Source organism: Pholcus phalangioides, unplaced genomic scaffold (genome assembly GCF_987345545.1).
Source record: "Pholcus phalangioides strain wild (caught in Gottingen) unplaced genomic scaffold, Ppha-v1.0 ptg000012l_1, whole genome shotgun sequence".
In the NCBI taxonomy this organism is placed as follows: domain Eukaryota; kingdom Metazoa; phylum Arthropoda; class Arachnida; order Araneae; family Pholcidae; genus Pholcus; species Pholcus phalangioides.
In genome coordinates this window covers 18,107,237-18,123,184 of record NW_028301605.1, presented here as the reverse complement: position 1 = coordinate 18,123,184, position 15,948 = coordinate 18,107,237, and the positions used below count along the sequence as shown (strand labels likewise).

Sequence of the window (15,948 nt, the reverse complement as noted above, 5' to 3'; positions counted from 1 at the left end):
GAGCTAGCGCGTTTCGAAAGGGCCGCCCCGCAAACGTTAAAACGGCATTCCTGCTGAAATTTATCGGAGAGAAAAGAACACACCATGCATGTAAATGTAACCTGGGAAAGAAGAAGAAATCGTATGCAAATCTGCGTCACAGTAAATAAAAAGTCGCGGACGACAGCCCTGTGAAGTTATTCCAACGTGCGACCGTACTAACAGTTGTAACGTACGGGATAATCGCGCACTTCAGTAAAACTGTAAAAAGCAGACATGCATTTCATTTAGAGCTGCAAACGGAAGTACCACAACCGCAGAGGTAGCGCGAATGTACGGTGAGCGTTTTTCCCCACAGGTGGTTGCCCAATCCAAAAACATTTGCGCTCTTGCATCGGCAGCTCTGCGAAACGGGATCTTTTCTTGCTTCCCGGTCTGATGCACTGTGACGCAGACTTACATACTGCTTCTCCTTCTCTTTCCCAGGTTACATTTGCATGCATGTGGTGCTCTTTTTCTCCCGATAAATTTCAACAGGAATGCCGTTTTAACGTTTCCGGAGCGGCCGTTTCGAGCGCGTTTGCGTGTCATGTAAAGCCGGGTTTTCCTAGGAGTAGAACTTTTGAGCCGTGTGCAGCATGAAAACGCTGCGCCCTCTGTAGAAACCTGCACCTAGGAAAAAAACCTGGCTTTAGACCATAGTTTCCCAACCTTTTTTTTGCCTCATCGCCCCCTTTTTCAGAAATTTTTTTCTCCCATCGCCCCCCAACGCAATCTAACCCATAGGATTCAATGTTATACCCATAGATTCTACCGCCCCCCCCCCCTGTATCATTAGATCGCCCCCCCAGGGGGGCGTTAACGCCCACGTTGGGAATCACTGCTTTAGACCATGCATTCTTTGATGACATTGTTTGCATTGGTGTGTACTATCAAGTTTTTCCCCCATCTTTTCTGAATCACCCTGTATATAACGGCGGAACTTCTTACAGATCCACCGACAACTGAATGGTAAACACAGAGCGGAAATATCGATACAAAACGAAAAAACTTTTTTGATCGTCGCCGTCCGTGGGAATAAAAATCCTTTCACTTTCTCACGGCAACATCGAATTATTTCCAACGTGTAAATAATCCGCAGGGTAAAAAAAACCCAGATATACACACACGGGATTGTATTGGAATCTCCATCATCAGCAAATACACTCTTCCATTTCCACAGAAGAGAAATATACTCTGAAATTAAAAAAAAAATAGAGAGAGAAAGACCAGCAGAGAGACCTACAGCACTGTCCCACCACGCCCGCCCTACGAGAAATGCACACATCCAGTTCAGAGGACCACGGACGACGACAGCCAAAATCAAACATCCTCGCCGAACATACGCAGACAAAACACACCATATAATGAATATATATATAAAAAAAAAGGAGTAGAAGAGTAACTACGCGTATCCGCTGTAGTGCCATTTTCTCGTAACTAGGAGTAGTATTTGGCAACAAAAAAAATCAGAAAATAGTAACAACGATGACTCAAAGCCTAATTTATTTCTATTTTTTTTATTTTTTTAATGGCGGTTTCCTAGCTGACACCCAGACACTTCATAGCCATTATTTTGGATGTGGAGGGGGGATATTGGAATGGATGTGACGATAGAAAAATGGATTCATCCACTTTCGTAAACTATTGATGCGTCTCCAACACTCTTTTTCTCTCAACACAGAGTGATTTCTCTGTCTCCTCCTCCAACAATGTCTTACATAAGGGAGGAGGACAATATGACCAGAGAATACAAAATGGGGGGGGGGCAGTCTGGGAGTGTTCTTGAAGATTTTGAATCATCTCTATCTGGTGTTGAATGATTTGATCAATGATTCTCTCTGAACCAACCGTGGATCTGGAAAGGGGGGGGGGGTCGCAGCGATGCGAAAAAAATGCCTTATTTCGTTCTGTCATGGTATTGATCGGACAACAGACAACACCCCCCCCCCATCTATTGCTGCTGCAATATCCCCCCCTTATCTATAAGAGGGTGCTGCAACAGCTCAGCATTGAGATATTTGCAGAATATATCCAAGTTGTCTCACAGGTGCTCTTCATCTGCTAATGGCAAGCACAGACGGTGGGAGGAAAGGTTGAAGATCCTCCTTCGAGTAACAATCTCTTGCTCCTCACATCCGATAAAACAGTTGAAAAACCGGACAAGCGTCCTAAATACAGTACAAGCCCTAAATTTCGGCTACCGAACAGAGAAAGAGCGCTACGCCCTATTAAATAAACGAAAACACGGGGGATTAAAATCCACTAGCGGAAGGTCAACGTTCACTCCGAAAGAATAAAAAAACACATGAAAGCGCCCATACCTTCAATGTACAACATAATAACATGACGTGTTATTCATGTGCTCATCAACTGGTGTGAAGGCTTCCATCATAACAGAAGATCTCGGTGTTTATCCGAAGCGTCCCGCCCATCATTGTATCTCCGCTATTGTCTTCTAGCAGATTCTACCACCACCACCGCCACGACCTATAAAGATTATTCGAGTCGTGATCTAGTATACACAAAGTGCATAAACTAGAACAGAAATGGCCCCCCCTCCTCCCCCCCCACACATTCCTCCCTCTCCTGTTTACAAAATACCTTACCCGATGGTGCATTGTTCTCACATGGATGTTGCTAACAACGTCCTGACATGTTGTGGGCTGCTGAGGCGGAAAACTAATCCAGTGATCTTCCGAAAAGCTGTGCAGTGGTACCCTAGGGTTCACGGAGGCCGTTTCTATTGAAAAAAGGGTGGGGGCCACCTCCAGGAGAATTTTTACCCGGCCCCATCTGAGTTGGGGGACATGTTTCGTGTGCTAATTTACCCTAAAACTGAACTCTTGGCCTTCTTTGTAGCTCACTCCCAGGTCAGAAATGTTCACGGAGGCATTCTGAGCACGGGGCTAATAATGCCAGTGCTAATAATTAATCTTAAAATCAAGCAAATTCCTGTCCTGGAGGTGGTCCTACCCCTTTTTCGATAGAAACGGCCTCCGTGAACCCTAGGGTACTACAGCACAGCTTTTCGGAAGACCACTGGATTAATTTTCCACCTCAGAAGCTCTGATTGAGAACTTTAAGGTCCTCGGTCAGGATTGTTCGCGGAGTCTCTTTCTACATGAGAGGGATTAACCCTAAAACAAAAATTTTTGGAGCCTTCCCCAGGCCAGGACTGTTCACGGAGCCCTTTCTAAATGCAAGGACGCACAATATTAAAACTGAACTCTTGACCCTCTTTGGAACCCTCTCCCAGTTTAGGAATGTTTACAGGGTCATTTTCTAGGTGGGGATACATGATGAAGATCATGCCAATTAATTCTAAAATATAACTCTTAAGAAGGATCTTTGAAGCCCCCTTCTCCCTCACGTTAGAAATATGCATGGGGCACGTTCCTAGGTGGAGGGCACGATGGCCGCGCTAGGGTTGAGGATACAGCAGAGAGAGTGGTCCTCAAAGTGTGCGTCACCTAACTCAGTCAGGGGCGTCGCGAAGAGTTGGTACATTAATGTGTGTCCATTGAATGCTTTAAAATGATTATTTTCTAGAGAACTATGATAAGCCACGGATAAACGATGACGAGGCCAAAGGCGTCGCAGGTGGATAAAGTTTGAGAACCACTGGAATACAGATAGATATTTTGGGGATGAAAGTGAGTTGGACAAAGTAATAGGCCCGTGAACATATCATTCAAAGCTGGTGCCACCTACACATTATGTTGATAATGAGTGAAATTAATGTGTTTATGGAATACTGTAGGACTGCCGCACTTTCAAATAATAGACTTCCTTTTTCTTCAACGAGGGGGAGCTTCGCAATTACTTCTTGATGTTGGGAAAACCACAAAAAAAAGTCCGTTTCCAACCCGAAAAACAAAATATACAGTAACTGGTCGAATTTAGAACCAATCAAACGAATATATACACATAAAATAGCATGGCACACATAAAATTTGACTGGCGTTGATTCATTGACTGATTCACTGACTGACTGAATCATCATCGCCGAGCCAAAACCGCTGAAGCTATAAATGTAAAATTCGATCAGTAGTTTCATTTTATGATGTAAAGACTCCATTTTGTTATTTAAGGGCTCACTAAGAAGGGGTTTTTTTTTCTTCAAAACTCAACCCCTAAGGGGTCATAAGGAGGTTTAAATGTTGCATAGAGAAATCATGGCGAGCCGAAACCGCTGAAAGAATAAATATGAAATTAGGTCATTATTTTTATTTTGCAATGTAGAGACTCCCTAAAAAAGGATTTTTCAAAATTCAATCTCTAAGAGGAGGGATTTAAAGGGGGTTCAAAGGTTATATAGGGCAACCATTGCTGAACCGAAATCACTGAAGCTATAAATATGAAATATATTGCCGATATTATTCTTTATTGCATAGAGACTCACTAAAAGACGGGATTTTACAAAATTCAATATTTAAGGGGGGGTCATGAGAGGTTCAAATATTACAGGGAGGAGTAATCCTCCGGCGAGCAATTTTCCGATTCCCAAATCCACGTGAGCGATCTGTCTCCAGGAGCTGCTGGTGTAACAGCTAGTATCTTAATAAATCGCCAAGGGCAGCCACGGTATTATCTTGAGTATCTTATCTTCTTTATTGGGCTCATTACCACATTGAGCGGATAAGAAGAGAAAGCCTACATTCATCGAATAGCCTACATTAAAAAGAGCTCGGCATTCATTGCGAGGCCACTTGCTGATCTAAAGATCAATAGTGATAAAAAGCTTAACGGAGCTGATGAAGCGATAGTTTTGATGTTCTTCTCCCAAAAAGAAAACTAATTAATATCTGTTTTGTTTGAAAAAAAGAATAATAATAAACATCCACTTTTGAAGAGAGATATTTATCGACGTGTCTTATAGACAGATTATAAAGAAATGACCACGAAAGAATGAGGGAAGACCGCCATCAGCAGACATCTATCCTCAATGATACAAACATGATTGTTGGAAAAGAAAATCGTGTGTCACGACGCGACACACGCAGAAGAGATTATATGGGGGCCGCGCTATTGTGTCGTTTTTCTTGTTTCTTACATACGCCTATAAACGACACAGCGATAAGACACATTTCTTCCAAGCAGTGATAATCTATCCGAAAAACATCTACAGGCGCGCTTTGAAGAGGCCTGTTCGAATGATGGATTGCGCGGCCCGTGTATGATGATAAATGGTCACTTCTACACCTGTCCCGTGTATGATGATAAACGGTCATTTCTTCACCTGGCCCGTCAGGCCATTTGATAAGAAATTCTTACTGGTGGGCCACTTTGAAAAAAAAGCGATTTAAAGAGGAGATTACTCTGATGCGAGGGGATTCCCAAACTTTGTCCACGTTCGCAACACCCTTGGAAATTTTAAGAAGTTTGCTAATTTTTAACTGTCCGTGGGCCCCTGGTCGGTGGAACCACGCAATTATAATAAACTGAATATATATACAGTCGAATCCCGTTTTAACGAATACCGCTATAGCGAAATTCTCGTTTTAACGAACACTTTTCTAATGCTTCAGATAAGTTTAGATAAGAACAATGCAAAAACATGGAATTCCTTTATAGCGAAGTTCCAATTTAACGAAGTAATTTCTCCGGTCTCTTGGAGTTCGTTATAACGGGATTCGACTGTATATTATTAGTTCATGGTCTCCATTTCCTTATCACAAGGGGTCCGTGTGGGCATAAAAGGTTATGAACCCCTGTTATATAATGCAAAAACGAGAAAATTGTTTTCTCATCCAAGTTCACGGATTCTTGAAATCTCTCCAAGGACTTCTGGTTAAGAACTTTTGTTTTTAGAGCTTTGGTTCCAACTCATGTTCCGTGGAACACTGTGGTTTCGCAGTATCAGAAGCTAATATTTTTAATGCATGGCACAATAATGTACATGCTGGTTTGGGTTCCACACAGAACTGTCTCGTAACCATCAAGGGTTCCACATAGATAAAAACAGTAGAAGTATCTATTCTTTCTCATTGCCATTGTTTCGAGGGTTCCCTATGAAATAAATATTATTTCAAGGGTTCCGCACAAGGCCGTAACTAGGATTTTTCCGCCCGGGACAAGCATGATTCAGCCGCCCGGGGCAGACATCGATAATTTTGTAATGATGCTCTTTGTTCTTACCTAAAACTCTGCCGCCCCAAATTTCTTCACCTAGGGCAGTTGCCCCCCCCCCCCCCCCAGTTACGGCCCTGGTTCCACGTGTAAGTTGTGTTTTGTATACGCAGGTTGGTTTCAAAAAAGAAAACTCTCATAAGAGCTTTGAACTTGAGAGCATCGAAACAAACTACATTCACATGGGAAAGCATGACCGGGAAAAGCCATTCTGAAGGTGACAGATGGCGCTGCTCCGTCAATTTTCTTGGCAAAGGGAACTACTTACCAGATTTGTAATAAGATGGATGTGTACAGTACTATCTCTGAGTGAGAGCCAACGCCCCTTCCAGCGATGAGATTTTTCGCTCAGTGTTGGTGGTTGCGCAATACAAAGTCTGGGGATATAGGCCTTGAGAGAAATGGACACACAAAGGGCTACAGAGAGAGAGACTGAAAGTGGTTTGTTCCACATGGACAACCAAGCAGAATATGTAAGGGCCAGATGAAAAGAAAATTAACCGCAACTTTTTCCTCAAATCTTCTCTGTTATGTCTTCCATTTCCGAGTTCTTTTTTACTCTACGACACACTCTTTCTTCCTCTCTAGAGACTAATGATGTCAGGATTTTGAACAAGACGACACCTCGGTTGGGTACGGGTGTTTAGTGACAAACAATATCATCTCCAGCGGGACACATGGTCACACATCGGATTCTTGAAAGGCCGAATGTAGGTGGACTATATTTGGCGGAATTTTTTTTTACATATGAAACGATCGCAAAACGATCGTTTTTTGGATTTTTTTTTCTACAAATGAAACGATTTGCTTCAATGGACCAGACCAGGCCAGAATTAAATTTATCTTCCCAGGCCAACTGCGGGCTTAAAAACTGCTGCCTCGTGGAGACAACATAATGTTGCAATGGAGATCGACAGTGCCATGATGTGAAGTACCTATATTTCCACTGAAAAAGTTCTCTCCAATCGCCAAACAACTCCATATAAACAAAACAAAAAGCCCACGGAAATTTACTCGGGGGCCCTTCTTGAATTTCACATCCAAGAGTAGAAAGGTAGAAAAAAACAAAACCAACAAAATTATATACCAGGGACTCAAGGCCTCTTCTCTTCTTCATCTCTGGGGTCCTCAAGAGTCCTAATAAGGGTCTCTTCAAAGAAAAGAGGAGGAGGAGGAGGAGACAACAAACACAAGCAAAAAAACTTCAGGCTTTTCCAATTCATTTCAAGTTACCTGACACACACGTACAAAAAACTTGTCACGAAAAACAAAAAAACAAGGCCTATGAGATAAGTTATGTTACCACACGTGTGTGTGAAGGCAGAGGGCCTACCCTTACTTTCTTGCCCACCCTACCCCGGGGTTAATCTTAGAACCTTCCCTCATGAACTCGCAGGAAACAGGTATTTTCGGTAAGGCATGTACGGGGGGCACCCAACACAACATACTTGAAGGCGTCTTTTTATGAGATAAAATGTCTTTTTTTCTTTCTTATTATTATCATCATCTAGGCCTTAACATTCATGGATATAAATACAAAAAGAAAAAGAATTTTCTTGTTCTTATCTTTTTTCTCCTCCCGGGGCTCTTATGGAGCCTTACGAGGCGGCCTATAATGGACAGACCTTAAGTTTTCTAGGAAAAATTATCTCTCTGGCTCTGAACCAAGATCCGCAGTTGGTATTACGGCCCTTTTTTTTTTTTTATCAAAAATAACAAAGACCAAAGACGAGAAGGAGGAGGCTGCAACATTGTGTTGTTGTTCTTAGTAGTAGTTATAGGCAGGCTGCGCTACTACTACGCGACTGGGCGAAAAAAAAATTCCTCGACAGCGAAGGCATCACCATGGCGTAGCGTATAAGATTAATCACATCTCCTCGGCGTAAGCGAGAGATTGTCTGCTGGGAAACACAATCACGGGCTCGCGGCCTATCTGTTAGGCCTCGCTAATATTGTCAAGATCCTCGTATTATCACACGGTATGGTATGAGGTTCCTGTTTAATGTTTATTTTATGAAGGGAATGCCTCAAGATAATTGCCACCGAGACACTAGACAACAGCCACGCTCATCCCATCGTGTTGAGATAGTCCATTGCAGAGCTCTTAACACTTTTTATTCAGCTGACCCTCTTCGCGCAAGTCCACCTTGAGAGCATCCTGCCCTCTCCTCCCCCACCAGGCAAAGGGATTTTTCTGAGGTCGCCTACCTGGCCAGGCATATCTGCCTACTAATTCACATGCCCACTTTCGGAAATTTCAAATAGAGTAGCGCCCAAAAGTCTTTTGACAAATGCAATAATGCTCGTAGCACCAGCTCATTTTTATGCATTACCATGCATATGTAAAGCAAAAGGAAGATATTTATCAATACCTGTAGCCGAAATTTGTTTGTTCGGGGTTAATGAGCTTCTATTGTCTAATTTTTTTTTGTTTTTGGGTGGATCGAAAGTGTTTTGACAAATATAGTTTAATCAAATATAGAAGTAATTAATTCTTATTTAATACGAATTCATGATAGGACTAGCTGTAACCCGCAGCTTCGCTCGTGTGGATTTGGTAATCAAAAAATTGCTCTATACAATGATTTTCCCCGAACGACATTTGGACTCCCTTGGAGGTTAAACTTTCAGAAATCCCTTCGTAGTGATTCTGTGTATTACAAAATATAATACTCACCAAACAAATTTCATATTTATAGCTTCTGCTGTTTGGACTCAGTGATGAGGCAAAATTCCCGACGGATTTAATTCGAAACACGAACTGAATTTGAGTGTATCACTTGTAAAACGTTGGCTGAACATTATGGACTTATTTGCTTGGTCTCCCACGGGGAAAAAAAAAATCGTTATTATTCAATTTCAGAAAGGCAAATGGGAGTGAGAATTATGTCACTCTCCCCATTGACTTGACTAACAATCCAAGGTACAAATATGTGATATACAGGGTGTCCTGCAAGTGTCAATGCGACCTTCATCTCATCAACCGTCCGTAGTAGAGGTATAGTTACAATTTAAGAAATGCTCAAAAAGGCTTTCAAAAATTACCCTGTACCAGTTTTGCGAGTGAAAATGCAGTGTGTAAAAAAATAAACAATCTAAATTTTTATACGTTCCCAATGGCCTCTACCTTCCACTTATAAAGTTGTTGACGCCCTGTCTCTCCTGAGGCAAACAAAAAACTTCCGCGTTTCTAAGTGCAATATTTGCTGAGATATTCGAATTCAAAAATTGGGGAGAAGTTGGGAAAGAACAGCGTGAATGAGGGAAAGGAGCGTTGTCACTTAGAAACGTGGATTTTTTTTCAAGGAAGCAACCCTATTTTCTAGATATTATGCTGAGGTGAACTCGGAAAGAAAAGTCATCCACGACATTCTAATTAGAAGTTGGAGGACTAGGGGACCGTATAAAAATCTATATTTGTTTTTATTTTGTAGCAGCACACTGCATTCTCACTATTAAATGTGATACGGGGTGATTTTTGAACCAATTTTGAGCATTTTTTAAACTCGAATCACACCTCTACGACGGACGGTCGATGAGATAAAGGCCACGTTAGGACTTACACGACACCCTGTGCAATACACATATGAGGTATTACAGGTTGTTAATAGGGTAAAAATTATAAGGTAATTATATTAAGGTATTATAGATTCTGACTGTTAAGGTGGAGGTGGGAATGCTTCACCGCTAAAGATATCTGTTCTCTTTACCTTCCGGGAAAAAAACACAAGGGACAGGTTTCGTTACAAAAATGTATTTCATAATCACGTGTCGTTTTTTAACGTGACGCACATGCCACCATTACCGCTATTACGAGCGAGACAATGACCGTAAACATAGCTCAAAAGTTATCAGACATTACCTAAACGGCAAATACCATCAAGCATTTGTGGATTGAGTTCGATAGACGAGTCGGAATCAGAGATTATGTAAATTCGATAGTTTTTCTTTCAATTATGTGAGAAAAGAATATGTGGGGGGGGGGGGATGTCCACTGACCATGGAACAAGCTCCCTGAGTCCATGCCAAAGACTTTCCAATTAGCCATACAATCCAAAGGATTTCCAATGAAGAGTTGGCTCATTCTACTTTACTATAATTCCTTTGGCATGACGGATTTGACTATTTATTAGTTGTTTTCGCATTTTTGTTTGTTTGTGTCAAAAGACTTTTGACCCACATATAAGTTATTAATTTTTTTTTTCTGATTCTACGAAGTGTGGAAAAGCAATTTTCTCGTCATAATAATTTGTTATGAGACTGTGTTTCATAGGATAGATTTCATTGAAAAATTCAAATACGAAATTCGTAGACAAATTTATTGTTGTCAAAAAACTTTTCAGTGCTACTGTATTATACCATTTTCATGATCCACCCCCCCCCTTCTCTCTGCACTTAAGGCCCCCAGGCCGGGCCAACGCCCTTTATCTGTAGGAGTGTTGGCCATTAATGTTCGGTTGGGCCCATGAGTTAAGACGGCACTGCCTTCGCGCCAATAAAATGAAGTCCACGAACCCCTGTACCAGTGAGGTCACGGATCCCGCTACAAAACAATTTTCAGCATAATAGCAATAAATGTGAGTAGACTGAATTCTCATCCAAGCTCACGAACCCTTCCCCCTCTTTCCTGAAATCTGACCAAGGACCTCTCTCCGGAAAAGAAAAAAAAAGGGTATCACGGGATGCGTCTTAAGTAGGCCAACACTGTATATATGTCCTCACTCTCGAAGTAGAACATAAAAATAAGTCGATAAAACTCTGTTCAACATGTTTCACGCGCCCACGCCGTGTATCTTCCCATCTAAACAACAACAACAACCCTTTTTAAACGACGAGCTGAACAAAATTAGAAAAGGCCAGTGGCGTAAAGAGCGTTCTGGGTGATTCTACCACTTTGTTTATCCGCTTAAAAGACAAACAGTTTAGCACAGGCTCTTTTCGCCACTGGAAGGAAAAAAACAATTCCCACGGATGATTTTTTTTAAAAACAAAAACCCTATTCGCTCAACACTATGGGAGCGAGGGCGCGTAAACTACGCCACTGAATTGAAGATGAATCAGTCTTTCGGCTCGATGCCAATAATGCTTTTTTTTTTTTTTTGCCATGCGAAAATTAACGAAGTGGTGAAATTTTTCTTTAATTTTATACATCGATGTAATTATAGTGGTCGAGAAATGGTGATTACTGGAGTGAAGAGTTTTTATCTTCTTTAAACACACTGATAAATGATTTCTTTTATATCAAACTACGACGATGAATGAGAGAATGATAGGGTGTTTTTCTTGAGAAAAAAAAGATATATTTATTTTTCTGCCATATATATACTGATTAAATCGTAATCGGCGCGTTGTCATCGATGACATCAATCTCTCAAAGTTCAACTTGATGAAACATCGATTCTCCTCTGGAAGAAAATAATCGGGAAGCCTCAAAAACATAATGGAAATACATTGGCCAACTGCTTAGCAATACCCAGCTGGGAAATTCTATTAATTCATAACATGTTTCGTCCAGGGCTTCTCAAATCCATGCCAGATGCCACGATTCGGAAATTTCTTCTTGAATAATATTTAAAATTTTCATGAATTGGTCTTCAACTTCTATTTTTGAAAATATCAAATTCTCATCGATTTCGGATTTATTCCATTTATCGATTCTGGATCTTCTTCTTATGAATGATTTTCAATTTTCAATAATTACGGATTTATTTCTTTTATTGATTCTGAAATTTCTTCTTTTATTGATTCTGAAATTTCTTCTTTTATTAATTCTGAAATTTCTTCTTTTATTGATTCTGAAATTTCTTCTTTTATTGATTCTGAAATTTCTTCTTTTATTGATTCTGGATTCTCTTCTTATGAATTATTTTAAATTTTCTTTAATTACGGATTTATTCCTTTTATAGTGAATAATTGCAAATTTTCATGAATTAGGAATTAATTTCTCATGAATTTCCTACTTTTAATAATTTCAAATTCTCATCGATTCCGGATTTATTCCATTTATCGATTCTGGATCTTCTTCTTATGAATGATTTTAAATTTTCTTTAAGTACGGATTTATTCCTTTTATAGTGAATAATTGCAAATTTTCATGAATTAGGAATTAATTTCTCATGAATTTCCTACTTTTAATAATTTCAAATTCTCCTCGATTCCGGATTTATTCCATTTATCGATTCTGGATCTTCTTCTTATGAATTATTTTAAATTTTCTTTAATTACGGATTTATTCCTTTTATAGTGAATAATTGCAAATTTTCATGAATTAGGAATTAATTTCTCATGAATTTCCTACTTTTAATAATTTCAAATTCTCATCGATTCCGGATTTATTCCATTTATCGATTCTGGATCTTCTTCTTATGAATGATTTTCAATTTTCATTAATTACGGATTTATTTCTTTTACTGATTCTGAAATTTCTTCTTTTAATAATTTTAAATTTTCATTGATTCCGATTTTTTTTTTCCTAGTCTTGAATTTCTCCTTTTGATCATTTCAAATTTTCATCCATCCCAGACGTACTCCTTTTACTGATTCTCGAATTTCTCCTTTCTATCGATTCCGGATTTTCTTCTTATAAATTATTTTAAATTTTAATTACGGATTTATTCCTTTTATTATGAATAATTTCCAATTTTCATGAATTCCGGATTTATCTTTTTTTATTCTTGAACTTCTACTTTTGATAATTTCAAATTCTCCTCGATTCCAGATTTACTCCTATTATTGATTCTCGGATTTATTATTTCTATCGATACTCGAATTTCTTCTTTCTATCGAGGTTCTGGATTTTTCTTACGAATTTTTTTTCAAATTTTCACCAATTCCGAATTTATTACTTTTACTGATTCTCGAATTTCTTTTTTCTATCGATTCTGGATTTTCTTCTCATGAATGATTTCAAGATTTCATTAATTCCAGATTTATTCCTTTTATTGATTCTCGAATTCCTCCTTTTAATAATTTCAAATTTTCGTTAATTCCGTATTTATTCTTTATATTGATTTGAGGATTTCTTCTTCAAGTCTTCCTTATTCTTTCTTCTTAGTGATTTTAAATATTATTAGTAATTTTATTGAGGATTTATTCATTTCGTTTGATTGTGGAACTTCTCCTTTTAATAATTTCACATTTACCTGCAATTTTCCTCGTTTTGATTCACCGATTCTGAATTTATATCAGTTCTCAGACAATTTTTTTCATTACGTCCCAATTTTAATTGGTTTTGAAATCATTTTGTCATCAATTAAAAATTTTTTTCTGTAAGAAATTTCATTATTGTTATTTTTTTTTTTTTTGTTATTTCAAATTTAATTGTGTCTATATTTTTTTCAGCATTCCTGTATATTTTGTTACAATGTATGAATTCTTATACATGATGATTCCTTCTTCCCACAGATAATTTAAAATCGGGGCTAAAGGGTCCCGAAATTATTATGACGTCTCTGGCTCCTCTATTATTGTTGCTCCGGGGCTCACGTTTGGTAAGCAGAGGCGTACTTACAGGGGGCTATAGCCAAGGGCGGGAAGTTCAGGGGGCCGTAAATTTGTGCAACGAGTGGCAAAGAAAATTAGTAGAATGGGAATAGAGCGGCGAAATTCGTTTAACTCTCAATAAATCCGCATCTGATCAGACAGCTAGGGACTAGGTGAGTGACCAAAACAGTGACATAGAGCGTGTATGTGAATGGCCAAAAGAGTTATCTAGAGTGTGAATGACTAAAACAGTGGCCTAGACAGTGTGAACAGTGCAGTCTTAAGGCATGGGCTAGCCCGGGCACGGCCCGGGGGCCTCAAGCGAAAAGGGGCCTCACAAAAATTTGTGATTGAAATTTTTGATAATTTGTTTGGTAGGGCCTCAGAAAAATCAACTGGCCCGGGAGCCCATGATACTCTTAAGACGGCCCTGATTGATTGATGACCGCTCACGCCCAGAGCTGTTGTGCAAGACAACTTCCTCTCTTCACCTCCTAGGAGGCAAAAACAAAGACGGCCCTGAGTGTGAATGGGAAAAAGAGTTATTTAGAGCGTGTACAAGCTTGTGAATGACCAAAACAGTGACCTAGAGTGCGTGCAAGCACGTGAATAACCCAAAAAAAAAATCACCTACAGCATGTATAAACGTGTAAATGAGTGACTCATATAATGCAGAGGACCATGTCAGTGAGTAACCAAAAGATTAACCTAGGGCGTGTGCAAGTTTTTGAGTGACCAAAACAGGTGCACGCATGTGTGTAAACGTGCGAATGACTAAAACAGTGACACATGTGTGAGCATAGGAGTGACGAAAAGAGTGACTTAGAGACACAGGTGTGCTTGCAAGAGTGGAAAGGCCAAGCGGGTCATACACAGCACAGGTGGCGAATTCGAGGAAAGAGTAGCCAAGAAAAATTAGACTAGAATGGGAGAAGGGCGGCAAAATTTGTGTAGCCCACAGGAGGCAAAATCATAAATGCCCCTATGGTAAGGCGGCCCGGCCTGGACCCACTTTTGATAAATGGATGGATATGTACTTACGGACTTTGACAGCTCTGGCGTTGAGTTTGCTGGCGGCATCTCGGCACGTGCCGATCTTAATCCTCAAGCGTTCGATCCTCTCGTAGACTATCCGACACTCGGACCCGACGTCTTCGAATATCCGATCGGCCACTTTCACGACCGAAGCCAGCTGGTGCAAGCATTTCACTATCGACATATTCACGACCGTCTCCAATTCGTAGCCCGGAACCAAATCCCGGACTTCGTCTCCTTTCTCACCTTTATCCTTTCTAGGAGACACGTAAAGGTGCACCGGTTCCACGATCCATTTACGGAACGGCATTTTTTTTTTAAATATTATTTTTTCCAGGACGGAACACACACAAACACACACTTCACATTAAAAAGAGGAATTATTTCTTTCTTAAATTTTTAGTTTAACCCGTGCTTTTGGTATCGTTATATGAGAAGATGGTGCCATGATGATGGTACACGACGGATTATTATTATTATTTTTTAAACGGGTATCAACAAAATATACGTTATAACGCGACATCCGATATTACGACGGTCCGCCCGCTAGAACGTCTCGCTGTTGAATGATGATTGGGGAGAGAAAAGTTTTCGGCGCTCCGTACCTGAAAATCACCGGATTGGTCAGGGTTACCCTTCAGTTTGGCGACTTGATTTAACGTTGGCGACTAAATCAATCGCTAATGTCATTTAATTATCATCTTTGATGGTTATTGCGAGTAAATAGCATTTGCTGGAAGAAAAATATCGTATCTTTCTGACCAAAGACATTTACAGGGGGGGGGGGGGGGGGGGGCTTCACGGGTAGGGCCCAGAGCGGCGAGTTCCAAGGGGCGGGAAATTTGAGAAATGAGACATTCAAATTATGAAATTATTTCTTTCTTTCTGAAAATTATTGGAAGAAACCCTGAAACTATTTCTTCCAATTCTGAAATTCTTTTCCGTAATCATTTCTCTCATGCCAATTTTGAAATTCCTTTCATTCAAATTCTGAAATTATTTTCATTGGAATTTTTCATTCAAATTCTGAAATGCCTTTCATTCAAATTCTGAAATGCCTTTCATTCAAATTCTGAAATTCTTTTTTCATTCAAATTCCACAAAATTCTTTCGTTCATTCACAAATTCCGAAATTATCTTCATTCAAATTCTGAAAGTATTGTTTGATTAATTATTTTTTTTCAAATTTATTCTAAAATTATTTCATTAATTCAAATTTTGAAATTCTTTTATAATTAATTATTTCTTCTATTATTCTGAAATTATTTCTTTCAAAAATTC

The 15,948-nt window shown here is 39.6% G+C and overlaps 1 protein-coding gene across 1 annotated transcript in view; it reads right to left on the bottom strand.

Annotated features, from left to right (window-relative positions):
* Window positions 1–15,235, bottom strand: part of LOC149079818 (uncharacterized) — a 75,593-nt gene extending 60,358 nt beyond the window's left edge. Inside the window, exon 1 of the mRNA XM_089240315.1 lies at window positions 14,674–15,235. Within this exon, the coding sequence (XP_089096441.1) occupies window positions 14,674–14,977 (304 nt within the window). The 5' untranslated portion in view covers window positions 14,978–15,235. The remainder of the gene's footprint in view (window positions 1–14,673) is intronic.
* Between the last annotated feature and the right edge of the window lie 713 nt (window positions 15,236–15,948).